The 26,833-nt window shown below is 46.0% G+C and overlaps 1 protein-coding gene across 2 annotated transcripts in view; it reads right to left on the reverse strand.

Annotated features, from left to right (window-relative positions):
• The window catches only part of PRKG1 (protein kinase cGMP-dependent 1), a 365,655-nt gene that overhangs the window by 80,000 nt on the left and 258,822 nt on the right, over positions 1–26,833 (reverse strand). For both annotated transcript variants that reach the window (XM_066191714.1, XM_066191713.1), the window contains exons 6-7: positions 12,028–12,105; positions 8,087–8,181 (exon numbers count right to left, since the gene is read on the reverse strand). In XM_066191714.1, coding sequence (XP_066047811.1) covers positions 8,087–8,181; positions 12,028–12,105 — 173 coding nt within the window. The remainder of the gene's footprint in view (positions 1–8,086; positions 8,182–12,027; positions 12,106–26,833) is intronic.

The following is a 26,833-nucleotide window of genomic DNA, read 5'->3' on the forward strand; positions in this document are numbered from 1 at the left end:
TATATTTGATTATTTCTGTTTTGTTTTGTTTTTTTTTTTTAACTCAGCAGGAGGAATATTGTCTCTGCTCTTTAGACAACAACTTCAAAGGAAAAGAAAAACAAACACCAATCTGAGTTCCCGGGCTATGACTCAGTTGGAGAAAAGCAAGAACAATTTGTAAGCTGTGATTTTCTAAACCAACAATTGTCTTTAAGACTCCAAACCACTTGATTATTTACTAACTACATTTGAGTCATCAAGTTGGTTCTGAGTGTAACTTCCCTGCACAAATTAATGTTATTTATGCCCCTTTTTGTGAGGAGAAGAAGAGTAGTAAAAGTTTGATTTTTTTTTTTTTTTTAGACTCCTAGAAAGGTTTGGCTTGGAAGGGACCTTATCTCCCAAATAGCTCTTTTTCCCTGAGGGAGAGTTTGGGTTGATAACAATATTTTAAAGACAGATATTAAAAGGCTGAGAGAATTGGGATTGTTCAGCCTACAGAAAAGATGCTTCAGGGTGACATTGTTGTGTCCTTCTAGTGCCTGAAGAGGATGAGAGGGAAGATGGAGAGAGATTTTGGAGAGAGGATGGAGTGCCAGGACAAGGGAGAATAGCTTCAAACACACAAGGGGGAAATTTAGGTGGGATATAAGAAAGGAATTGTTTCCTGGGAGGGTGGGCAGGCCCTGGCACAGGGTGCCCAGAGCAGCTGTGGCTGCCCCTGGATCCCTGCAAGTGTCCAAGGCCAGGTTGGACAGGGCTTGGAGCACCCTGGGACTGTGGGAGGTGTCCCTGCCCATGGCAGGGGTGGAATTTTGAATCTTTAAGGTCCCTTCCCATTCAAACCACTCCATGATTCTGGTATCCGTTTTCTTTTTTTTATTAGAAAATAAATGAAAAAAAAAATTGAATTTCTGTGCACCAGCCTTTCATTCCTGACCATCCCCATCCCTTCAGAACCAGAGGTGTTTCCATGAGGATCTTTTTGACCAGCATGACTAAGGTGGTACCAGCTCTCTGCACAAAAATTAGGAAAAACCCTGAGGTTATAAACTGAACTGTTTGCCAGAACAGAGAATTGCACTGCAGGTGCTGAGCTCCAGCTCCGAACCTTTATATAAATACAATATTTTCTGTACATTTATTTCTATATAAATACAGAAATATAATACAATAGTTTTAAAGGCACGGCATTTTTTTTTTCATAAAAGTTTTTAATATTGTGGCTCTTGTTAATGAAAAAGCAGGGCTGAGCTCAGAAGATCCCAGAATGGTTTGAGTTAGAAGGGATTTTACAGTTCCTGTACTTCCAGCTGCCTCGCCATGGGCAGGGACATCTTCCAGAGATCTTCACAAGCCACTAAATGTGCCAGAAAATGTAAAGACAGTAGAGGAAAATTGGGTCCACCTGGCTTGTTGCCACATGTATAATCTGAGACAACAGACCCTAAAAATCAACAAGTCAACTGCACATCTGAGAACTCGGAGGCATCGCCTCAAGCAGCAGATGGCTCATCCAAAAAAAAAAAAAAAAACCAACCACAAAAAAACAAAACAACAAAAAAAAAAAAAACCCAAACAAGCACCATTAAAAGCCCCCAACCTTCTGTGGCAATTAGTGCCATGCTTTAAAGTGTGCAGGAGGAGAAGGGAGACTTTAAAACTGCCTGAGGATATTCAACCCAGCAAGGATCATAAATGACTGAAGCTCTGGTTCAGGGTGTTGTTGGTCAGGATTAATTCTGGGTGCTGGAAATGCCATGTTTAGATGGGGCTTTGGTGGAATTCATTCTGTGTTGTGATTTTAGGCAGGAAGAGCCAACAATATCAATTTGTTCCTGCTGGAAAAGCAGAAAATAAACTGTTTCTCAGCAGTCCCAGCACAGTGCTCCCAGGCAGGATACTGTGAGAGCCATCGCTTCTTCCTCTGCCCTCTGGTCCTTTCCAGATCATTCCTTCACATACTGGCAAAAACAGGGCAGAGAGGGAAGGCCCAGAATCATGGAAATCAGCCCAGAATTCCAGAATGGTTTGGGTTGGGACCTTAAAGCTCATTTTCTTGCAACATTCTGACACGTGCAGGGACACCTTCCACTATCCCAGGGTGCTCCAAGCCCTGGACACTTCCAGACCATGCCAGGATTACGCTTTTTGGGGATTCTACCACTTCCCTGGGTACTCTGTTCCAATGCTTCACAACCCTTTTGGTGAAGAAATTCTTCCTGATGTCCAGCCTGAACCTCCCCTGGCCATTTCCTCTTCCCCCATTGCCTGGTACCTGGGGGAAGGGCCTGACTTGGAGAAAGGAAAGCAAATCCATCATGCTTGTAATATTGGAATTAAAGAAACCACAAAGGGCCTGATGGAAATTCCCCAATTTTGCAATGATAAACCCTCTCCATCTGTGCTCAAGCCGAGGGTGTCGAGGCCAGGCCACCCCAACAGCAGCCTGGGCAGGGCAGGGCCATGTTTTCCACCAGTTAATTGAATTTCTGCCATGGGGTGCCCAAAATCTCCCTCAGGAGATCAATCAGCTCCAAGGCGCAGCTGCCACCACCTCTCCAAGCCATCCCTGCAGGAGCTCCAGCCCTGAGGGGAGCAGATGGTGACACCACCCCGGTGTCACCTTGCCTCCCCACCTGCAGCTGTCCCAGCTTTGGAGCTCTCACCCTCCAAAGCCTCTGGGAGGGTTTTGTTTCAGGGAATTGCCAACAGCTTTCCCAAAGCCTGGAAAAGCTTCCTGCTCCTCAGGGTGATGGATCTAAATCCATCAGGGCCTCCCACCTCCCTGGCAGGGAAAGGGAAATAAAGGCTGAAAGATCTTCTGAGATCACCCAGTGCTTGCAAGGAGTGTTGAAAGCATCTGAGATAGTGGATGACAAAAACTCCAGCCAGTCCTTGGAGACTGTGCGTCAGATCCACTGTCCATGGGATACACACGGAGCACAGGTGTTAGGAAATAGGGGAAAAACACCCTGGATTTATGGGAAAAAAAAGGCATTATTTAGCAACAGGGGTAGGAAAAATGCTTCTCAATGTGCCAGAGTGAGAAGGTTGGGTTTATTCATTCTTTTGGGGTTGTTTTTATTCATTCTCCTGCACATCAACACTGGAAGCACTGCTTCCATTTTATGGTGGCCTCTACATATGGCTACATCTCCATCTCCACTGGAAAACTGCATTGTCCTGCATTATCCTGGACTGCATTCCTACCCCGTGGCTGCTTTTCATTCCCTTTTCTACTCTTCCAAACTGGGCTGCAATGGGAATAGGGAATGTCTCAGCACTGTGACCAAGGAATGGCTTCATGCCAAGAGGAATCACCCGAGGAGGGCACCTTCCCTCATGGTCTTTCCACCCCACAGCCCATTTTTCCAGCCCTTTCCATCACAAATTCCATCTGCTTTCCTACACCAGAATTTTGCTGCTTCTCAAGCCCTTTCCCAATAATTTTTGGTGGTTAGATGCCTTTTCCCAAAACCACATGGATTGCAACAGAAGGAACTGTGGTTCACCCTGAAGAAATAGGAATTAGAATGGTATTTTCCCATTTTTATCCTATAGGATAAATACATCTTTTATTCATATATATCTCTCTAGAAATTTCACCCTGAGATGAAATTCCTGCCACATCTATACTTGTGTGCCTGCCTCTGTGTCCCAGAGAGACAAATATTTCTAGTGCTCCATTCCACTCTCTGTTCCCTGGAAAATTCAGGACAATGAGATTCATAAGGCAGCAAATGGGAAGGTTTTAGTGGGAGCAGGGGATGGAAAGGAAGGTTTCCCATGAAAGTGGAATGTAACCCTCATCGTTCCTGGGAGGTTCAGTTCAAGGACATTGGAAAAGGATTCAGCCCATAAAAGCTGCAGAAGGAAAGGGGAAAGGAAAGGGGAAAGGAAAGGGGGGGGGAGGGGGGGGGAAGGGAAAAAAGGGGAAAAAGAGGGGGAAAAAAGAGAGAAAAAAGAGGGAAAAAAGAGGGAAAAAAGAGGGAAAAAAGGGGGAAAAAAGGGGAAAGGAGGGGAAAGGAGGGGAAAGGAGGGGAAAGGAGGGGAAAGGAGGGGAAAGGAGGGGAAAGGAGGGGAAAGGAGGGGAAAGGAGGGGAAAGGAGGGGAAAGGAGGGGAAAGGAGGGGAAAGGAGGGGAAAGGAGGGGAAAGGAGGGGAAAGGAGGGGAAAGGAGGGGAAAGGAGGGGAAAGGAGGGGAAAGGAGGGGAAAGGAGGGGAAAGGAGGGGAAAGGAGGGGAAAGGAGGGATAAAAGGGAAAAAATGGAAGAAAGGGAAGATAGGGGGAAAAGGGGAAAAGGGAAAAAAGGGGAAAAGGGAAAAAAGGGGAAAAGGGAAAAAAGGGGAAAAGGGAAAAAAGGGGAAAAGGGAAAAAAAGGAAAAAGGGGAAAAAAGGGAAAAAGGGAAAAAGGAAAAAAAAAAGGGGGAGAGGGAAGGGAAAAAAGGGGGGGGAAAAAAGGGAAAATGGAAAAGGGCTCATTTCCAGGACAGCCAATTAACCTGAAAAAAGCTGGAGAGGACAAGAAAGGAGAGAGCAGGAAAAAAAGATGGGGCACCCCAAAGGCTTCCAGGTTTGGGTTATGAAGTTTTTAAAGAACCACAGAGTTTTTCATTTATTCCCTGAGAAAAGGAAAAATGGAAAGGTCAAGTCAGTCCAACAGTGGCATCACTGAGAACACTGAAGGAAAGTACGAATTACAGCAGGGAGCAGAGGAGCAGGAGTGGAGTGATCCCAGCACCCCTTGCAGAGTCAATAGAGATTTAATAAAAAACAATGAATTTTGGAGTCTGACTCAAGAAAAAAACCCTCTATAAGAAAAAGAAACAAAGTCCTACTTTTATTGATGTCTCGTTCTCAGCCTTTAAAAATGCTTTTGTCATTAAATTCAGCTCCAACAATCCTTTCTGAATAAAGAGAGCTCTGACATCACCAGCTGCAATCCTGATTGGAACAGTCCTGATTTGATATTTCCCATGTGCATTCCCATGCTGTTTTGGTCATCACCCACTATTCCAGGTGGGAAATATGGTATTAGGTTTCTGGAATGGTCAGCACAGAAACTCGTGACATTCCTACCCATACCCATTTTTCCAGGAAATTATCAGGACACAAATCATGCCCCAGGGGTTTGAGGCAGGTAGAGGAAGATCTGATTTCTGTAATTTAGGAAAAATAACTACCAGAGGTGCAGATATAAATGGGAAATAGCACAATTTTCTTGAAAGTAGATGTGTTATCCCATGAGGAACAGCTACAAACATTCTCATTTTCAGATCACTGAGAATGTAACAAAAAACCAGATATAAATCAGTCCCAACAGCTCAGTTATCATTGCTGGGGTCACCAGGGCACAGCACATCCTGCACAACCCAAAGACCACAATTCCTTCTTCTCCCTACACACCACAAACACATTTTGCAAAGAATCAATCAAAAAATATGTATTTTAGTCTTTACAAAGCAGCAGGATGAGGGGAGGGCACTCTTTGCCTGGGGGCTCTTGGTGTCAAACACGAGCTTCCTCCAGCAGTTCCATCTATGAGCTGACCTGCCATGGCCACGGTGGAGGGGCAGCGTCCCAAATTCCCACACCTTTTCCATATGCCGTGCCTTGAAACATTTCACACACAAGTCACAGGGTGGCTGAGGCTGCAGGGAGCTGGGTGGGCACCTGGTGCCACCTCCGTGCTCCAGCAGGGCCATCCCAGAGCCCAGGGCACAGCATTGTGCGCACACAGCTCTGCCACAGCCCCAGGGAGGAGCCCCCCAGGCCGTGTGGACAATGTGTTCAGGGCCGGGCACTGCCCAGGGAAGAAGCTGTGCCTCCTGTGCAGGGGGAATTGCTGGGCTCAGGCCCTGCCCGTGGCTCTGGGGCCATTGCTGGGCCCCCGCAGCAGAGCCTGGGCCCTGCTGGGAGCCCTCCCTGCACACAGGGACACCCAGGGCTCGGGGCCCCTCTCAGCTGGGGCTCCTCTCCAGGCTGAACAGCCCCGGCTCCCTCAGCTGTGTGAGGCCAGGGAGGCAGCACCCCCCTAATTTATCAGCCAGTTTTAGTCCCTGAGCCACACTGAGTTACTCCCATTGAGTTATTACTGAGTTCAGCCCCTGAGATGCATTGAGTTATCTCCCCACGCTGATTTGAAGGAACGTTATTTCCCTGCTGATAGAAATAATTATTGTAACCAGCCCCATCAAATGTTTTCTTTATAACGAAGAAAACAACACCTGATGGTGGAGCACCCTAAATTATGTCCTGCTAGACTGCAAATTACCCATCTGCTGCCTCCAATTAGCCAGAAAGGTACGAGGGGGCATGAGAGAAGATGATGTGGATCATCATTTCATGACTTGTTCTGACGGCGTGCAATGGGATACTGGGAACTAATGGGTGCCATCTGCTGTGGGCATGGAAAATGGGATAATCCACATCAGCCCCCGATGGCTCTGTCAGGGACATATTGCTGGGAGGGATTTGTTATCCCAGCTCCTTCTGGGCTGCATTTCTGCCTTGTTTTCTATCTTAATGAAGAAATGATTTGTAGCTGTTGTTCTATTCTACACACACAAAATACCAGGTTTTAATGAAGTGTCCCTTCACCTGTAAGGTCCATTCCAACCCAAACCATTCTGGGATTCCAAGTGTTGCTAAGGCCCTGGCAAAGTTTTAAAAAATTATTCTAAGATAAAAATGGAAAGAAAATAGAGTAAAAAATCCATTTTATCTCAAGCTCTCAGCCACAGCTGTATTTTACAGCAGTGGAAACATCCTAAAGGTTTCCCAAGTGGCCGAACAGGAATATCTCACACAATCCCAACAGAAACTCATTAATAAGCAATTTATCAAGCTACCAAATGTTTACATTACAATATTTTCACATGATTCCATTTAAATCTCCCTGTAAGACTCCTGTGATTATCAGCAGACTGGAGGGATGGTTCTGGAGGAATTCCACCTCTCCAGCAAAAAAAAAATGAACAGAATGGTTTGGGGTGGAAGGGACATTAAAGCCCATCCAGTGCCATCTCTGCCATGGGCAGGGACACCTTCCACTATCCCAGGCTGCTCCAAGCCCTATCCTGGCTTTGGACACTTCCAGGGATGGCAGGATTGTGCTTTCCCTGCATGCTGAGAACGTCCTCTCAATAATTCCATTTCTATATTGATTGTTCAAATACATGCATCCAAGTATTGTAAATTAACCAATCTCAAACTGCTGTACTTGAAATGCCAAGGAATTCCCACCATGGGGATGCTCCATGTCACCAGGGCTGTGCAGGGATGGAATCAAAATCAGGATATTTGTTAATTACCACAACATTTTGTAATTAAGGTAGAGATTCAAAGACTTGAGGTTTGTGCACAGTACATCTCTGGCTGCCAAGAAGTACCAGGAAATTCATCCATCAAATATTCTGTCACCTTGCATTTGGGAGAAGGGTGGTAGAGAAGGGATTGACCATGTTACCACAGCATCCCAAAAAAAGCCCAAGAGCTCTGGCACCCAGACAAATCCCCAGGAAAGGACATTTGTCCATGAAGATGAACAAGTGTCCCAAATTCCTGCCTTAATTAAGCCTGTTTTTATAATAAACACCCGTTGAATATGGATTTGCAGCTTCTCTCCTTTTTGCTCATCCCCAAAGGAAAATGTTTATACAAAAGTGCTCACTCACATCCAATTTCCACCTCCAAAATCCCATACAAATACAGCACTGCAATTTAAACCCCCCAAACTTCCCTGCTTTCAGCATCTGCCCCATTAGGATGACAACAATTATCCTTTTCCATAGAGGAACAACACTCCAGAGCTGCAAAAATCAAACTCTGTGAGCTTCCAATGGATGTTTGGGGAAGGAAGCACAAAGATAAACTAATTTGTGATGTCCTTAAGCAAGGGAAGGTCTACATTTGGCTGATCAAGTGCAGCACAAGCCCATTTCCCACTGAGGTGGGCCCTCCTTCTAACACAAATCCAGCGACTCCAAAAAAATAAATCCACTCCCAATCTCTGCCCAGATGGCCAGAACCACCCGAAAGCTGCAAAAAAATCCCAGAGAAAAGATCAACGTTCAAGAACTACTTCATAAGGAGCACTTACCCTTGGAGGGCTTTTTCTCCAAACCAATCCCCCTTCCCCAGAGTGCGGAGGAAGATGGGATCCTCACTGGGAGAGTCCTCCCGGGTAACGTTCACCTGTGGAAAAGCCAAAACCCCACGAGATTCAGGGAACTCTTAATTAACAACTAAAACCTCTTCGTTCAGAGGGGAATTTGTCACCTCCTGGATCTCTCAGGAAAGGCTCCTCTGGGAACAGTGTAATTCCCCAGAGTCCTGCACTCTTCCCTTGGCATCGCAAACCAACCATCCAAGAAAACAAGCAGTGATTTTTCCCCTACTACTCCAGCAAAAACACCCAGCTTTAGGTTCTTGGGGAACGTTTCTAACTCTCAACGTGGAGTTGGCTGCAAAGGCACAGTGAGAGGAGAATGAAATTCCAAAAATTTGCTGTGCCACATGGCCCAAGCTTCCATTAGCTTTGTTCCACATGATTCCCAGCATTCCCAAGTTCCCTGAAGGGACAGGAATAACACAAATCACCACCATTTGGACACAGCTGAAGTGAATCAGTTTGGGGCATTGCAGGATGAAGGGTGGCTCTGCTCTCACTCCAGTTCAGGGATGGGACAACTCCAGCTGGAGCAGAAATCAAATCTTTCCATCTTTTTAACCAGAGCTTTTGCACGTGGAAATTCCCCAAGCCAAAAGGTGGGACGTCAGGCACATCCTTTTGGATTCAGTGATATCCTGGTGTAATTTCCCTATTAAATTTATGCTTGTGGCCTGCACCTTCTCCCAGCTCTTTCAGGGGCGGCAGAACCAGTGGGTTTGAGAGGTTAATGAGGTAACATCTGCACTGACTCATGGAAGGGCAGGGAGTATGGGATGGATGACCCAGGAACACCCCTGGATAAACAGAGGGAACTTCAATACGGATTGCAGCCCTTTTTCCATGACTTCCACTGATCCCAAGCAAAGAGTGTTCAGGGATTAGGACAGTGTGGCTTCGACAAGGTTCAAAAGCTCTGAACCTGCCTCCAGTGGGAAACCCGCATTAAATTGGTGTCACATTGTGGATTTTAAAGGGAAAAGGGTGGAAAATGGCACAGCAAGGCACATGCTGTCTCTGGATAAGGGCAAGGGATGGAGTAGCAGCACTTCCCAAGCAGAAGGGAATGAGCCATTTCCATCCATTATTATTCCACAGATTCCTGCACACAGCATGTGTGGAAATCACTTTGATTTCTGCTTTGTAGGACTTGAGAAAACAAGTTAAAATAAATACACAAAAGGAGCTCAGGAGTGGGGTCAGGCGGGGTGAATGGAGATGACGGGAAGAAGGGCAAAAGGAATTTGGTCCTAGAAGAATTATCAGTAGGGGATGGGCTGGAAGAAAACAGAGCAGAAGATTTCTCAGTATTTCTGAGAGGAGCGATGGGCTCAGAAATGTAAAAACTATCTCTGCTCACTTCAGCCTGGAGAATAGAAGGCTCCAAAGACACCTTAGTGCAGAATTCCTGGGCCTGAATATACAAGAGAGTTGGAGAGGGATTTGGGACAAGGGATGGAGTGACAGGGGATGGCTTCCCACTGCCAGAGGGCAGGAATGGATGGGATACTGGGAAGGAATTGTTCCCTGGGAGGGTGGGCAGGCCCTGGCACAGGGTGGCCAGAGCAGCTGTGGCTGCCCCTGGATCCCTGGAAGTGTCCAAGGCCAGGCTGGATTTTGGGGCTTGGAGCAGCCTGGGAGAGTGGAAGGTGTCCCTGCCCATGGCAAGGGGTGGCACTGGATGGGCTTTAAGGTCCTTCCAATCCAAAGAATTCCATGATCCTGTGTCACTCCAGACACTCATGTCTCTGACATGACAGGCAAGGCAGATATTCCCTAAGGAGCTCTCCCTGATCCTGCTCACACTGACTGCAGACACTGCAGGTGTGCTCCCAGGAACAGGATTTTCCTGGCTTACTGAGCTGCCTGGGTCAACTTTTACCACAGGACATGGGAGGTGATGTGCTCCAGCTTCAGCAGGTGCCAGGCAGCACACACTGACTCTAAAATCCTGTATTTTATTACCATTCATTCTGTGTTTCACTGCTGAGGCTCTATCTCGGGCTGTATCCTTAGCATGGATTAATTATTACATCCATCCTAAACCAGGCATTAAAATTAAACTCTCTCCAGCTCCATCCTTCCATCAGCCACTGGTGTCTCTTTTCCAAAGAAATACGCTTGGAAGAGAAAACTGGGCAGGATTTAACTATCCCTGTGGGAATTTCTGTCAAGCCATCAAGGCTCCAGCTGAGAGTCTGGGAATTTTTTCAGCAAGTCCCCATGCCTTGTTTTATTTTAGCTCCCTTTTTCTGGCCTGCAGCTGTCACAGTAAGATAAGGGAGTGGAGGCAAGGGACAAAACCAAGGAGCTGCTCCAGGAAGAGTCCAGGGCTCCAGAGCAATGGCCAAAGCCATGGGAGGTCTTCTCCATCCTCTGGGTGAGGGTTAAAGGCTGCGGGCCAGCAACTGGGATTTGGCTTTTACATTTCTTTGTAGATTGAGAACATGTTGGAATGAGTCCAGGGGAGTCATGGAGTTGGCTGGGATGGCTGGGGGTGTTCACCTGCACAAGAGAAGGCTCCAGGGAGAGCTCAGAGCCCCTGCCAGGGCCTAAAGGGGCTCCAGGAGAGCTGGACAGGGACTGGGGACGAGGGATGGAGGGACAGGACACAGGGAATGGCTTCCCACTGCCAGAGGGCAGGGATGGATGGGATATTGGGCAGGAATTGTTCCCTGGGAGGGTGGGCAGGCCCTGGCACAGGGTGCCCAGAGCAGCTGTGGCTGCCCCTGGATCCCTGGAAGTGTCCGAGGACAGGTTGGACACTGGGGCTTGGAGGAGCCTGGGATAGTGGAAGGTGTCCCTGCCCATGGCAGGGGGTGGAACTGGGTGGGCTTTAAGATCCCTTCCACCAGGCCATTCCAGGATTCTGTGCTGCTGGAAAGGGATGGGATCCACCTGACCAAGCGGGGCAAAAGCCTCAGTGGCCAACACGGCTCCAAACACCGAGCGTGGGAGGGAGATGCACCGTCTCAATATTTTTGTCCACAAAAAAAAACAGCAAAAGAAAAGGATTTGAAGCTTTGCTCATGATTGTCCATACTCTGGCAAAAGAGGGAATATTATTTTTGGGTGAAGGGAAGTGAAAGGGCATCAAACCAAAAAACTTGGATTTCTGCAGGCTATGGTTAACTTCATTTCAAAAACTTCTCTGTGACATTCTTATTGATCTGAAAAAGATCGGTTTTTTGCCTTGCAATGAAGACTGTCTTGCCGAAAGTGGAAGATGATGGTGGAAAACAAGTTGGCAGCTGGAAATCACTGTGTATTCCCTCCAAAACCTCTATCCTGCTATGTGGAAAGAAGCCAAAATGTCTCTCAAATGTATTAGGCAGGCTAAAAAAATTATAAAGAATTGTTGAGCAGAAGGAAAAAACTTGGTCTATAAAATCCCATCAGTATTTTATGGGAAAAGAGGTCAAAAATATTTTCCCTCTGAGCAGTGGAAGAGAAACTTAGACCTTTTTTTCCCCCATGGAGAAAGCTCAGATACCCCTGCCTTTCTAATATTTAGAGAAACTGGGAAGAGAGAGCCATGGGAATGAAGCCTGGAAGCCAGCCTTGGAAGGGGGATGCTTAGCAAAGAAATCATGGAATATTGTAGGATTTCTTTCAAAGAAATTGAGTTTTGTGGTCATTTACACAGAGTCTCCACAACAGTTTCCACCCCAGAGTGTTCCCTGAGAGCTCCTGTGCAAACCAGCAGGGGATTTCATTTCCAGCCCTGCAGGCCACTCTTCCCTCCTGACCCAGCCAAGGAGCTCCATTAAATGTCAGGAGCTGACACATTTGTGCCTCGGGAGAGGGGAGAGAGAGAGAGAGACTGGAGCGGGATTTTGGGAGCCCCTTGCCCTGGGAAGGTGTGAACTCACCTTTCCTTTGCTGATTATAAAGAAGGTGTCCCCTCGAGCCCCTTGGCGGATGATGTACTCTCCACTCTCGTAGTGAGTCTGCAAGAGGGAAAGGAACCAAATAAAGATGAACAAATAGAAGCACAGCCTGTTCTCCAGCCCATATTTTGGCAGCTTTCAGAACACCACCCTAGACTCCTTTTATCCCGGCCTGACATTGGCTGTGACTTAAAGGTTGTCCTGTGCTAAGGAATAGAATAATTAAACTGGAAGCATTTGTGGGTTGCCCATTTTTCTTCTGGCTGTGCTGGTTCCAGCCTGTGCCCAGATAATTATCCTCACAGCCTAAATCCATTTTCAGCACGTCAACGAGACAGAGGAATTTCCAACAGGGAATATACTACATGAACTAAACTGCAATAAGAAGTCTGGTGTAAAAGTTTTCTTTTTCTTTTTTTTTTCTTTTTTTTTTTTTTGTGTTGGTTTTAGTGATTTTTCCAGCTTTGCTAGCAAGGGCTTTATTCAGCAAATAAGTTTTGCTTTTCTCCTGTTATTACAGTAGTTTAATCTGTCCATTTTTGCCTTACTTTGTGGAATAGTCCTGGCTAAATTCATGTCACAGCTTATCAGTGCTGGCTCCTAAACTTTTTAGGATACTTGCATCCCTTGTGTCGCCCCATCAAAAGCAATGTGCATTTATACACCACCAAAAACCCCAAATATTTTCTAAATCAAGACTTTCAATTGATTTTTAGACCCCCCCAAACCTTGGAATTTTCATCCCAGATGCTCTGCCCCTTCAAATTCAACCAAGAGCAGGCTGGGGGATGCCAAGAACTTCCCACCCAACTTCTCCTGCATCTCCCTTGGGATAAATGTCTGTTGGATTTTTCAGCCATAACCAGAAGAGCTGGAGGTGTATTGGGTATTCTATCCAAGCCCAATTTTGGGACAAAATCACCCCAAAAATGCCCTTCACTCACCATCAGATCTTACAATCCCAAAGTATGTATAAACCAGCAAGGACTGGAGCTAAAATGGGGTAATTAATCCAAATCCTCAGATTTGGTTAAGCTTGAGATGTTTTCCTTCAGGGGTATTGCGTTTACCTGAGCTTGTTTATCTTTACACCCCAACCTTTTTATCATTTACAGACTGATAACAGAACCCCCAGCTTTTCCCAATTTCATGTGCCAGAGTGGGAAGAGGGAGAAAAAAAAAAATCTAGAGGAGACCTGGACACAAACCTGCAGTGTTTTACTAATTATGTTGGGTGTTCCTGGAGAACAGATTTAAGGTGCACATTTTTGACCATCCAGGGTGAAATTCCTTGGAAGGGCCTGATTTTAGGACGTGTTGGGATCAGACCCTTCAAGTGGAATCTTGTAGGCACCCAAAAATCTTATTAATGAAGAGTATGGGCTAACGGCTTCCAAATTTATAACAGGTAATCCACATTCATTAGATACATTTTTACTATGATTTCTGGGCAATTTAACGTGATAAACCTACTCCTTAAAAGGACATTTCTGGTCTTGCTTACCAGCGACCACCGGCACCAACCACTGCAGAACTGAGTCTCAGTCCTGCTGCTGTAACCAATTCCTACCCACAAGTTCTCCCAACCTTCCAACCCATAAATTCCCACCCCTAATTCTTCCCAATCATTCCCACACCTGGTTCTTCCCAACTCATGAGTCCTCTCAAACTTCCCACCCACAAATCCTAAACCATTCCCATGCATGAGTCTTCCCAAACTTCCCACCCAGAACTCTGCCAAAGGAATGGAAGGAACACAAATTTGAGCTTCGAAGTGCCTAAAGCTGCCTCTCACTTCAGTGTATTTTGTCTCTTCTTTTTTAAACTGAGCTCTAATCTCAGCCAAGTCCTTCTTCCAATGTTCCAGTCACATTCCTCTAGTCCTTCCTTGAGTGCCCAGAGCTTTCATTTTGCTTGACCTGCTCCTCACTGGTGCTACCCACATCCTCACATTTATGTATTCCAAGCCATTTCTTTCACAGCTAATTGCACCAGCAATTCTTCATGCTTGAATCAACACATCCTTCCCATCCTTTAGCAATGCTCCTGCTCTTAAATCCTTGTTTCCTAACACAAATCAGCTCATACACGTGCTTCGCCCTTCTAATGGAACTCTTGCTACCTGTCCAGTCTCAGAGCACCATCCTGGGCAGGCAAAGTGCCCAAGAGCTCGCTCAGGGCACATGGAAGTGGAAATAAAGACAAGGCTCTTGCTTGTAGCCCCACTTGAGAGGCAGCAACACCTCCTCAGGTATGCTGAAGAAGCATTTTGGCAAAAGTTCACAGAATCCCAGAATGACTGAGGTTGGAAAAGACCTCCAAGACTATGGAGCTGACCTTGTGACTCATTCCCACCTTGTCCCCCGCCCAGAGCACTGAGTGCCACCTCCAGCCATGGGCACTCCAAACCTCCCTGGGCAGCCCCTGCCAAGGCCTCAGCACCCTTTCCATGGAGAAATTCCTGCTGCTGTCCAACCTGAGCCTCCCCTGGCACAGCTTGAGGCTGTTTCCCCTTGTCCTGTCCCTCAGCATACAGAAAAGCTGGAATCTCACAAAATAGCATTTCCAACCTAAATGAACAAAAGTGAAGCTCTTTCTTCCTTTGAAGACCTCCATCAAGACCTCCCATGGAAACCCCAGTAAGAGAAACTTCTATAAAAATACTAGGGTTTTCTTTTTCTTTACTTCTACTGTAAATTTTACTTAAAACAATCAAAAAAATCCCAGCACCAAAGGGAAGGGTGGGAAGAATGCTCATTCAGCAGGTTGGAGAGGGTAAGACATGGATAGGTCTCCATGACCTACTCCAGGTACCCTACAGGAAAACTACCAATCTCAGGATCAAGTCAGATTATGCCCGAAAAAAGGCAACTATCCCGTTTTATGAAATCCCTCATTCTGTGCAGAATGTCAGTGAGTGGACGTGGACATTTCTTTGAGTGGAGAAATACCCAATGCAAGTTCTCTTCAGGAGTGGCTGGATTTTTATGAGACCAACTTATATTGAAAACAGATAAAATTAGGAAGAGTTTAGCACCAAATTTTCTTGATAAACTCATTTTTTGAGTCCCAGCGCTCCCCAGGATGAAAATCTCCCAAAATACAGGACCCAAAGCAAGGTACAAAGCGTATTTCAGTGACCACCCCGATCCATCCATCTCAGAACAGTTCAATGTGTGAATAATTTCTTTGTCCTCAACATACCAGGGCACATCTCACCCACCACACAAAAAACCATCGCCTTTGCAATTTCAGACCTTCACATCTGGCTGAGGACTTTGGTCCATTAAGCTTGGTTGATCAGTCACAAACTTCAACTGGAGCTTCTGCTCCCAAATACCCCCAAAATGAGATGTTTGAGAGCTCGACAAGACCTCATGAAGAAACCTTGGCCAGGCCTTGTGAAGAAACTTCAATTAGGCCTCTTGGAGAGATCGTGACTAAAACTGAGATCTCTGAGAGTTCAATCAGGCCCTCTGGAGAGCCTCAAAAAAACCTAAGATGTTTTGAGAGCCTGCCCAGGCCTCATGGGGAAACCTCGACTAAAAATGAGATGTTTGAGAGCTGGACCAGGCCTTGTGGAGAAACCTTGACTGAAAAGGAGATGTTGGAGACCTGACCAGGTCATGTGGAGGAATCTTGACCAGGTCTCAAGGAGAAACCTTGACTGAAGTTGAGATGTTTGAGATCCCACCCAGACCTCATGGAGAAACCTCAACCAGGCTTTGTGGAAAAACCTCAACTAAAAATGAGATGCTTGAGAGCTGGACCAGGCCTTGTGGAAGAAACCTTGACTGAAAAGGAGATGTTGGAGACCTGACCAGGTCGTGTGGAGGAATCTTGACCAGGCCTCATGGAAAAACCTCAATTAGGCCTCATGGAGAAACCTTGACTGAAATTGAGATGTTTGAGATCCCACCCAGGCCTCATGAAGAAACCTCAACTGAAAACAAGATGTTTGAGAGCTGAGCAGGTCGTGTGGAGAAACCTTGACCAGGCCTCATGGAAAAACCTTGACTAAAATTGAGATGTCTGAGAGCCTGCCCAGGTCTCATGGAGAAACTTCAATCAGGTCTCAAAAAGAAACTCCGATTAGGCCTTGTGGAGAAACCTTGACTAAAAATGAAATGCTTGAGACCTGACCAGGCCTTGTGGGGAAACCTTGACTAAAAATGAGATGCCTGAGCTGGACCAGGCCTCACGGAGAAACCTCCACTCTGGAGACAAACCCAACAGTTAAACTTGAGAAAACCTCATTTTTCCTCCACCTGGATGCCTCTGACTGCCATGTTTATGCCGAGAATGTTTGGGAAAAGGTAGGAAACGGGGTGTTTGGAATGCTCTGTGACCCATGGCGCCAAAGGTCTTCTCAGGGGAGCAGAGGCACAAAGGTGGCTTTGAAAGGAGAACTTCAAAGCCGGAGCTGGGTTTGTACCACAAAAACCAGTGACGGCAACATGGGGTTGATGACAGTTCTCCATGTCCCACCCATTGCATTCAGAGTGTTTTAAAATAAAATGAAAATAACCTAAATATGTTATTTTGCTGGTGCTTTAAAAAATATTCACAGACCTGTCAGCAAAACTCCAAACAGAAGCAGCTTTTAGAAGATTTATTTTTCCTGTTCGGGATTTGCTGCCCTGAACATCCTAAAATGACAACAGACATGCAAACAAAATGAAATGGAAAAATATATTTACTTGCTGAAAATGCTGCAAACCCAAGCTATTCTGTACTGAACCCCTAAAGAATCACACAAATTTGTTTCCCTGTTTACAGTGTGTCCTACTCCCAGGGATTATCTAAAAATGTTGTTGCTTGAAATACCCAGAGGGGAGGATTATGCTGTTGTGGTCCTCTCCTCATTTATCCCTAATTTTTGACACTTAAGACATCTCCACACCCAAGCAGCAGCTCAACAAGTGGGAAATTAAAACATGAGGAAGACGCAGTGATGAGAGGAAGAGAGGGTTAACGCATGCCCTTAATTCCACCATAACCATGGAGCACAGAACCAAGAAAGAAAATGAGGAAGGGAACCTAATTTTGGCCTTCTAGGACCTGAAGGGTCCTTACAAGAAAGATGGAAAGAGACTATTTCCAAGGGTCTGGAATTTCAGGACAAGGGGGAATGGCTTCACACTATCAGAGGGCAGGGATGGATGGGAGATTGGGAAGGAATTGTTCCCTGGGAGGGTGGACAGGCCCTGGCACAGGGTGCCCAGAGCAGCTGTGGCTGCCCCTGGATCCCTGCAAGTGTCCAAGGCAAAGTTGGACACTGGGGCTTGGAGCAGCCTGGGATGGTGGAAGGTGTCCCTGCCCATGGCAGGGGCTAGAACAGGATAAGCTTTAAGGTCCCTTCCTACCCAAACCATTCTGGGATACTGTGATTTGCACTCAGCTGGCTCTGAGCTGCAATGTCCTGCAGCAATGTTTTTGGTTTTCATACTGTTGGGTTACAAACTTATTCTTCCTCCTTAAAGATACAGCTCTCTGATCTCTCACCAGCACTCTGAGTATGTATTTTAGAGCAAAAGCTGTGCTGTGACAATGACAGGAGCCTGTCTCCCCGTCCAATCCTTTTGGGAAACATTTCCTCTGCACTGATTCACTGTGGCTCCTTAATGGGCTGTGACAGCGCTGAGGAAGACACTCCTGGGAATGAGCTGGACACTCTGGCTGTCTCCTCTAATTGTGGGGGCTTCTGCACTTCATGGGTTGCTTCCAACTCCTGCAAAACCATCCCTGAGCAAGGCTCTTAATACACCTCCTAAACGGGCTGTTTGTGCATGGACGCAGCACAGCTCCTGGAATAACACAAATCCTGGAATTCTAGGGTTGGATATAGTTGGGACACATGAGGATTATTGATCCAACTCCCTGGTCCAAGGGTAACTGCTTAAAACTAAACTATGATTTAAGAGATGACTCCCCACAATGAGTTCATCTGTCCTCGACAGAGGTCGTATGAAGATAAAATCTGTATTTTATCAAGATATAATCTGTGCTTCTGAGGACTCAGGAACAGGGACTGCTCCAGGGAAGAGGAATCTAAAAGGATGTATGGGGACAGTAAAAAAAGGGTATTCAACCATTCTTTCATTGAAGTAAAAGCAAGTACAGCCTCCACCTAATCCATGGGATATACACTGAAATGGATAAACCAAAGCGGATAAACAACAGGGCCCTGCTGTTCCTGAAATGCAAAGATATGAGAAATGTTCCTAATTTGAAGTTCTTTGGTTAAATGATTGCTTTAATTTCTGGTTGTTTCTTTTGGTGCTTGGTACTGCTGTTCCCTGTGGTGTGCTGAGAGTGAGCAGGAGGGAAGGAGATAGGGCTGGCACCCTCCTGCTCTTCCTTTTTCTCAAAACCTCCTCCCATTTCAGTGTCCTGAAGGCAAAAAAAACCTCCACAAACTGAGCTGGACCCAGCCCTCTCCCAGATGAGCCACTGGGACAAGCCAGGAGATGGGAATAAAGTTATACAAATGGAAACTGGAAGAGAGAAAGTCAACACATTCCAATTTAGAGCAAAAGGCCATCTCCAAGCTGTAATTTTTCCAACTCTGACCAAAGCCCTGACAACTCCTCAGGAGAAACTGCTGGTCATGAAACCCAGGCTGAATTTCCACCAGGGATTCAAGTATTTTGCATTGAGCTGTAAACAAGACACTACTGTTGTGATAATCCAGAAGCTGCCTGAAGGTTGACTTCTTTCATGGAAAGAAGCAACAGTTCCACACCTCTGGAATTTCCATGACCTAGAGCACACAGCTGAGCAGTTTGGTTTCCTTTTACACCATCAAAGTCAAGGTCTTTACACCAGAACACAACCTTCACAAAACTCTCCTCATGCCGATTAACAGTGGATAAACAGGAGCATTTGTGAGCTATTGAACAGGATTTATTAGGTTTGCCAGAGAACAAACACTGCTCATCTCAGAAGCCCCCTAAACCAAGCAGTACTAAGGAGAAGGACATGAACTAGGGATAAACTTCAATGGTTTCATCTCCTAGTAATGAAAAACATGACGTTGTCCTTCTGGCTGTGATTTTATCCCCTTTTTTCTACATTCTACTGGACTTCAACCCAATGCTTGCTGGGTCCAATTTTCAGGGATAATTAAAAGGCAACAAGGTGGATAATCACAGAATCAGTGGGTTGGAAAAGACCTCCAAGATCATCGAGTCCAACCCAGCCCTAACACCACAACTAAACCATGGCACTGAGTGTCACATCCAGTCTTTTTTTTAACGCATCCAGGGATGGTGACTCCACCACCTCCTCGGGCAGACAGTTCCAGTATTTTATCACCCCTTCTGTAAAAAACTTTTTCCTAATATCCAACTTATATTACTCTTGGTGCAGCTTAAGACTGTGTCCTCTCGTTCTGTCAGCTGCTGCTGGGAGAAAGAGACCAACCCCCACCTGAGCGCAACCACCTCTCAGTGGGTTGTAGAGTGTGATAAGGTCACCTCTGAGTCTCCTTTTCTCCAGGCTAAACAACCCCAGCTCCCTCAGTCATTCCTCACAGGGTTTGTGTTCCCAGCCCCTCACCAGCCTCGTGGCCTCCTCTGGACGCGCTCAAGCATCTCAATGTCCTTCCTGAACTGAGGGGCCAGAGCTGGACACAGCACTCCATGTCCTTCCTAAACTGAGACACCCAGAGCTGGACACAGCACTCCATGTCCTTCCTAAACTGAGGGGCCAGAGCTGGACATAAGGGACCAGGTTTGGAAATGCTGGCCCAAATTTCTGCTCTCCAGAGGGAAGGTGCACAAGATGGGAGGAGCTCCTGGCCCTTTCCTTCTGCCATTCCTGGAACGCCCTTGGCACTGGCTGGAGAGCAGGAGCTGGCCTGTGTGGGTGGGGATTTGTGCTTCAAACCTTTCTCTTTTTTAAGGACTGTCTGCTGAGAAGAAACAGGAATTTGGGGAGGATGATAAACGGGCAAAGGAGAGGATGCTGAGATAGCTGGGAAGTTCAGAGATACAGAGGGAGGTGAAGAAGGCAAAAGGTCAAGACCAACCTCAAAGATCAAGAGGGAGAACTTAAAGAGTTCAAGGATTAAGAGAGCAGAAAGATGACAGAGGGTGAGAGCAGCACGGGGTCAGGAGAAATGGGAGAGGAGCTTTAGCAAAAAGATTTTCTAGGAAAACAACACGAACTGATACGAAAAAAATAGGATTTATTCCCATGGGAGATAACAGATAACAAACTACTTGGGTAAAAGACAGTGGTGGTATTAGGCCACAGATCAAGCCACAAATTGGGGTCAAAATCCCAAAAGGTTTTGCTTGGGAATTTAAATAATACCAGATTCACAGATAATGACTGTGAAATGTGGAGAATTAGCTGAGAATCAGTAATTAGAAAAAGGATCCCCAGGCAACAGAGTGGAACCAATTCATCAGTCACCCTGAGTAAAAATTAGCAAACAGTAAAATTCAGCAAAAATAAAAATACAATCAAAAAACAAATTTAAGATGTTTGTGTGCCCTGGGTCAGTCACACACATGTAATTTTAGGCTTTTGTAGGATTGAAGTCTCTATAATTCCATGACATTCCCAACCTCCTTTGGACATTACCACACGGGGACTTTGAGGAAATCCAACCAGAAACAGAACCCCACGATGGCACTGCACCACAAAACCTCTCTCCGAACACCAGCAGCTCAAGTCTGTGGGGGTTTAATTAAATTTCATTGAAATGCAAGAAAAGAGCTGCTCTTCAATCCTTTCCCAAATACGTCTGATTTAGCTTCCCTCCTCATAATGGAGGAATGTGTGTGGAAATCCCATCGCCCTCCCTAAATCCACATGTCTATTCTACAGTTATTAGAATGGGAATCAACTCCTTGCCAAAATGAAACTGGAAGTAAACAACTTAAATCAACACATTTGTTTCACTTCTTTTCCTTCATTTCCTCCAAATTTTGCATGCTTATTCACGCCAGGTATTTGCATTGCCACCAGGATCCAAACTCATTTCAGAATCGATCACAAGGAATAAAAAAAAATGCACATTAATTCAATACGTTCAGCCACTTTTCCAGTCACCTGCTATGAAATGTATTTTCTTTTTTGTGGTCTAGACCGAAGAGGAGACTCTCCATCTCCATCTCCATATGCAAATGCACTTCAAATTACCCCTGGAAACCAACTTCACTGGAAGGGAAATCATGGAAAGCCCTGGATTTATCCATCCTCTACAGACTTTTACTGGAACAGATCATTTTCCCAGTTTAAACCCTTGAATTCATCAGCTGCTTCCACTTTGAGGGTTCTGTGCAGGTGACAACCAGCCCTGAGTTTGGCAGAGGAATTAAACACTCTCTCAGTTCACATTCCCTGTTAAATCCCCATGGGTTTTGGCTGTTGCTGGAAAACATCCTCCTCTCCCCTTGATTTCTTCGATCAACTCTCCAAAAGGTACAAAAAAAGGCAGAGTTTTATCAACCCACATGACACAAACTCAGCCTCTATTCCCAGTCTGCACAACAAGGAATTCTGGAATTCACACTTCCATAAAATCAAATGTTTGCCACAAATATATTTATGAAAGCAGCAAGTGAACTTTCACTCTGTGCATAAACTGGGAAAAGCTGAAATCTCAATTTTTGAAACATCAATAACTCTTCCCGATTGAGAAAGAAGCTACCTTGAGCCCCTCACCTGGGTTGCTACTGTCTCCTTGACAACAGAACTTGGAAAATGGGGATAAAACCTGTATTTTACAATAGAAATGCAAAATATCTCCTCCCTAAGCGCGGAAATTAGTATTTTCTACTGTTTAACAGACTCTCTGTTGCTAAAATTAACTTGGCTGGAACAGCATGAGCCTATTTCAGCTTTGCTTGGAGGAAAACTTTACAGGACCCTTCCAGTGCCTCCAACTTATTCCAGGATTTTGGACAACTGGAAACTAAAGAGGAAGATGTGAAGAAAAAAAGAAATCACATCCTGAATTCAGAGGATGGTGAAAGTTGAGATTTCTGAATGATGAAGCACATCATCCTTGGAGGATGAAGAACCTCCAGCAATCTCTCATGCAACGATTCCCCCCAGAAATATTGGACTTTTCCCAGCTATTTTGTGCCTTAGAGCAGATTTTTTGGGAGCATCTCTTATATCAGTCCTGAAAAGAAAACCAGGGCAAGGCTGGGAAATGTAATCTAGGTCAGATTTTTAGCATGAGGCACAGCTGACTCCTTCCTTACCAGGCAAGGGCACAAAGACCCCAAAATTCCTTCACCAGGGCTTTTTCAAACTCTGAATTCTGCTTTGCATGCCTTTCTCTGCAGGAATTTGGGAAACGGCCATTTGGATTTAGAAGCAGAGGAGTCTGACCCCAATGGAGATGGGATCCCATCCCACTGGCAACAGCCACATTATTCCCATTTCCCACCTCTCCCAGCAGACAGAAATCATGGGATGGAAGGGGCAGAGCTCATCTCTTCCCCTGACTGAGGAACCTCCTTTCCCATTCTAGCAGCAGCCTCAGTTTTCCCAGCAAGGAGCTGTCTCCCCCCTCACTTGTCTCCAAATTACCACCAGGGTCACTTATGTCCATTTTCCTGTTCATTTTGTGTTACTAAAGCCTTTTCTTCAGCACAAGATTCCCACTGAACATAGGAAGAGCGCCTGAAGCACAAAGATCCCTGTTTTCCACGACTTTCAGGTGAAGAACCACAGGCTTGGATCATCCCAACAGAAGTTGAGTTTCAGCCCTCCCAAAATGAAAGAGGTTTGGCGGGGAAGAGGGGGAATTTCTCCTTTTCTGGGAGGAAAATTGAGCTGTGCTGAGTGTGGGTGAGCTCCCAAGAGCCAGCTGGGCACTGGGAGAACTGGGCGATGAAGATGGGAGCCCCTGTGTGCCATGGCAGGGTGACAGCAGCTCGGATTTCTTCCGAGACAGGGGACATCTGGCACTGCTGGGAAACCAAAGGACTCGGAAAGAGGATCTCCCCATCTTCATGTTTGACCTTTGCTTTAAAGCTGGGTTTTAACGACTGATCCCATTGATGGAAGAGTCTCCAGCTGATATTCCCAGCATCCCAAGCCTGGTGGCCATTCCTTGGGCGGCCACAGGTGTCTCCATGACCGCGTGAACTGCTCCCTTCTTTTTTTTCCTCATTAATCCCTAGCAGGACCTGCAAGCCAACCCTGTCTCAGATTCCAGCAGGTGTCACTGTGGGCAACGCTATGGGAAAATCAGGCAAGGAAAACGTTGGAATCAAAGGGATAACACTCATCAGGGTAATTAATATTTGGGGTTTCCTTAATTTAATTGCTGATTGTAGTTTTTCCCTGTTTTTACTGACAAAAAGGCATTGCCTGTGTTGACTCCTTCAAGGCTGAAGAACGGAAATCATGGAATATTTTCGAGTAAGCACCAGGCTGGATTTTCATTCTGGGGTTCATTCCCACCAAAATCAGCCCACACATGTCAGTAAGTAGGGACATGTGGGTGAGAATTAGGGAATTTTGAAAACTGCTGAACGAACTCCCAGCAGGAGATGCCCAAAAGACCAGCCAGCCACATGCTCTCCTTCCAAGCTTCTCACAAAGAATCCAGCACTGTAAGCAAAGCCCTCAGCACAAAACAGGAACCTCATCCATGGGGAGATCCATCCCAAAAATCACTCGGCTTGGGCTGTCAGGACTGCTTGGGAAGAGCCACCTCTACCACAGTAAACCTCCCCCCAGCACCCAAATTTTAATTAAATTTCAGTCAGAATTAATTGGTTGGATTTTCTCCACCCAGGAATTGAAGGACAACCACCAACCCATCAGTCCCAACCTCTCTGCAAAAAGAAAATGCCTGGAAAAGCAGATTCCATGGGTTCCTTGCCCCAGTGTTGCTGTAGAGGCTCTGGAAACTGGGAACAGTAAACAAACAGATGTTGGGAAATTAGGAACAAGGCTGGATCAGGGAAGAGACAACTCGGAGCTCCTAAGTTGTCCCCCTGTGACATCTCTGTTGATCCAGGTGTCAGGAAAAAATCCACATCCATCCTGTGTGTCTCTCATGGAGCCTACAAATCCACCAGGGCAAATAATAAATTATGGATTTGCTTAAATCCTTTCTTTTCATATCTGTGAAACCATGGAAAATATCTAAGATTACAGCAAAAAAAAAAAAAAAAGTTTTGTTTTCCTTTTCTCCTTTCTTTCATAACTGTGACAGATCAGCTGGAGAATCTGGTTAGAGAACATAAAAATATCTCACAGATAGGTTTAATCCAACTGGAAACAGGGAATATTTAAATCCCAACACCTGCATAGCCTGAGCGGGGCAGCTTTAGAAATTAACATTTTAGCAGTCACCTCCTGAATACCTGATCATCCACACAATGAACCACTGCCAAAAATAATAACAACAAATTAAAGAAAGGAAATCCTGGGACGAAGCAAATTCGGAGAAGTTTTTTTCTGTTTGACGCTTCCTTTGTCACGTGTCCTGCCCGTGACCATGGGACTGCTGGAGTGGCTTTTCCCACCACTGGGAGGTTGATTGAGGAGAAGGAGGCAGCCAAAGAACAGGGAAAAGCTGGAGAAGTGCTGGAAAGGCAGCTGGAAAACAGGGAACTACAGAACCCTCTTGGAGGAAGAATGGTTTGAGTTGGGAGAGACATTAAGGACTATCTCATTCCATCCCCTGCCATGGGCAGGGACATCTTCCTAGTACTATCCCAGGCTGCTCCAAGCCCCAGTGTCCAACTTGGCCTTGGACACTTCCAGGGATCCAGGGGCAGCCACAGCTGCTCTGGGCACCCTGTGCCAGTGCCTGCCCACCCTCGCAGCCAAGAATTTCTTCTGTGACAGCTGAGAAGATCTTACAACTCCCAACTCTCATCCTTCTGAGTGTCCTTGGGATTCTCGTGGAGGTTTCCATGAATCCATGTGCTTTGGATGAAATGTAATTCCCTAGCTGGAGTGCTCTGGCCTAACTCCAGTGGATTTTATAACAGGCACTTGAAAGAAAACCAACAAGCCATCTCCTCTGCTTGGGGTTTAGCAAAGGAGCCCAGAGACAAGGGCAGGGGGACTTCTGACACTAAGTGAGATGTTAATAAAGTTCCCCGTCTCCAGAGGAATCCAGCTTTGCATGGAAAGCCTCTGGAAAAAGATCCCTCTGATACCACTGGGATTTTCAGCCTGAACAAAAGCTGCTTCTTGAGAGGTTTCTAAATTCATCTCAAAAATCTCAGTTAAAAAGAGAACACTGTTCCCTGCCTGAAAAGTGCATTTGGCAGAGGCCAGAAGCTGCTCCTTGCACCTGACACAAACACCCACCAGGACCCACCAGGAGAACACTTGAAGTTCCCAGATGTGCTAATAGCATGGAACTCTAGGAAATGCCTTCCCGTGTGTTCAGCACAAGGATTTTATCGAGAAAAAAAAAAAGGCGGGATTTGATGTTAAATCAAATGGGAAGAAATGGTAACAGATTTTCCACTGCTCTGGTGAGACCCCACCTGCCGTGGGGTATCTGATCTGGGATGTGGAGCTGCTGGAGTGAATCCAGAGGAAGCCCTGGAGCTGCTCCCAGGGCTGGAGCCAGGCTGGGAGAGCTGGGCGGCTTCACCTGCACAAGAGAAGGCTCCAGGGAGAGCTCAGAGCCCCTGCCAGAGCCTAAACGGGCTCCGGGAGAGCTGGAGAGGGACTGGGGACAAGGGGTGGAGGGACAGGACACAGGGAATGGCTTCCCACTGCCAGAGGGCAGGGATGGATGGGAGATTGGGATGTTAGGAAGGAATCAGAGCCCCAAAGGTTTTCTCCACTGGCCTCACATCTTCTAACAATAAGTTTTGCAGAACTGTAGGTGAAAAATCCCAAATCCTGCCCCGTTTCTACCACCGCAGGAGAAGAGAGGATAGGCACACAGGCCTGACCACATTCCTGACAAGAATCCACAGAAACCAGGGAATACTGGACTCTTTTCCTGTGCTAACACAAGCAGGAGATTCTTTTTAATTCCCTTCACATGGTCCATGCCCACATCAAAGAAAATCGAAAGGAAAACTTAACTCCATACATTACATTTTATCAACCCAAAGCTAGAGAAGCTCCTGCCACTGACTCCATTGTATTCCTGCACTCCAGTTTTTCCAGCTGCATTTTATTTTCTAATGCTTTTTTTTTCCCCAAAAAAAAAGCTTTTATTTCCTGGTGCACCTGCAAACCCAAAGCTCTGTTCTCATGGGCACCATTTGAAAAATTAATGGAAGTGGAACTCGAGTCAAAATTTTGTCCATTTGGGATGGAGTCAGTCGTGACTGAAGCTGATTTGATGTCTCCGCAGGCAGCATTACCCTATCCCACAGCTCCTCCAGGGAACACACCCCAGAGTGCTTCCTTTGATTAAAAAACCCACAAATAATAACACTGACATATATTTTTCTTAACCAAAACCTTTTACTCTTCCCTGTGTCCTTTGAATTCTCCCTCAGATCTGATTTCTGGCTCTGTATCACATCAATACCTGCCTTGGTGCTGGCAGAGCCTGCAGGATGTACCAGGGACCTGGTTCCCTTTATCCAAGAGCCATCCTCACTCCTAAATAAGCCTAAAAAAACCCCACTGATTCTATGAAAAGCTAATTAATTTTGCACATTTTCCCCTCTTCTATTCACTGTTGCCACACAATCCCACAAAGGCAGGACTGTGTTCAGCCTCTGTTAATTAACCAGAGGCATCCTAAGGCCTTCTGATCCATACTAATTGGAGCAGGAAGGATGCTTGGCATCTCTGCAGGAAGGCTCAGGACAGCTCTTAAAGC

Source organism: Chamaea fasciata, unplaced genomic scaffold (assembly GCF_029207755.1).
Source record: "Chamaea fasciata isolate MVZ Bird 193981 ecotype frontalis unplaced genomic scaffold, bChaFas1.0.hap1 SCAF_9, whole genome shotgun sequence".
Taxonomy (NCBI): Eukaryota; Metazoa; Chordata; class Aves; order Passeriformes; family Sylviidae; genus Chamaea; species Chamaea fasciata.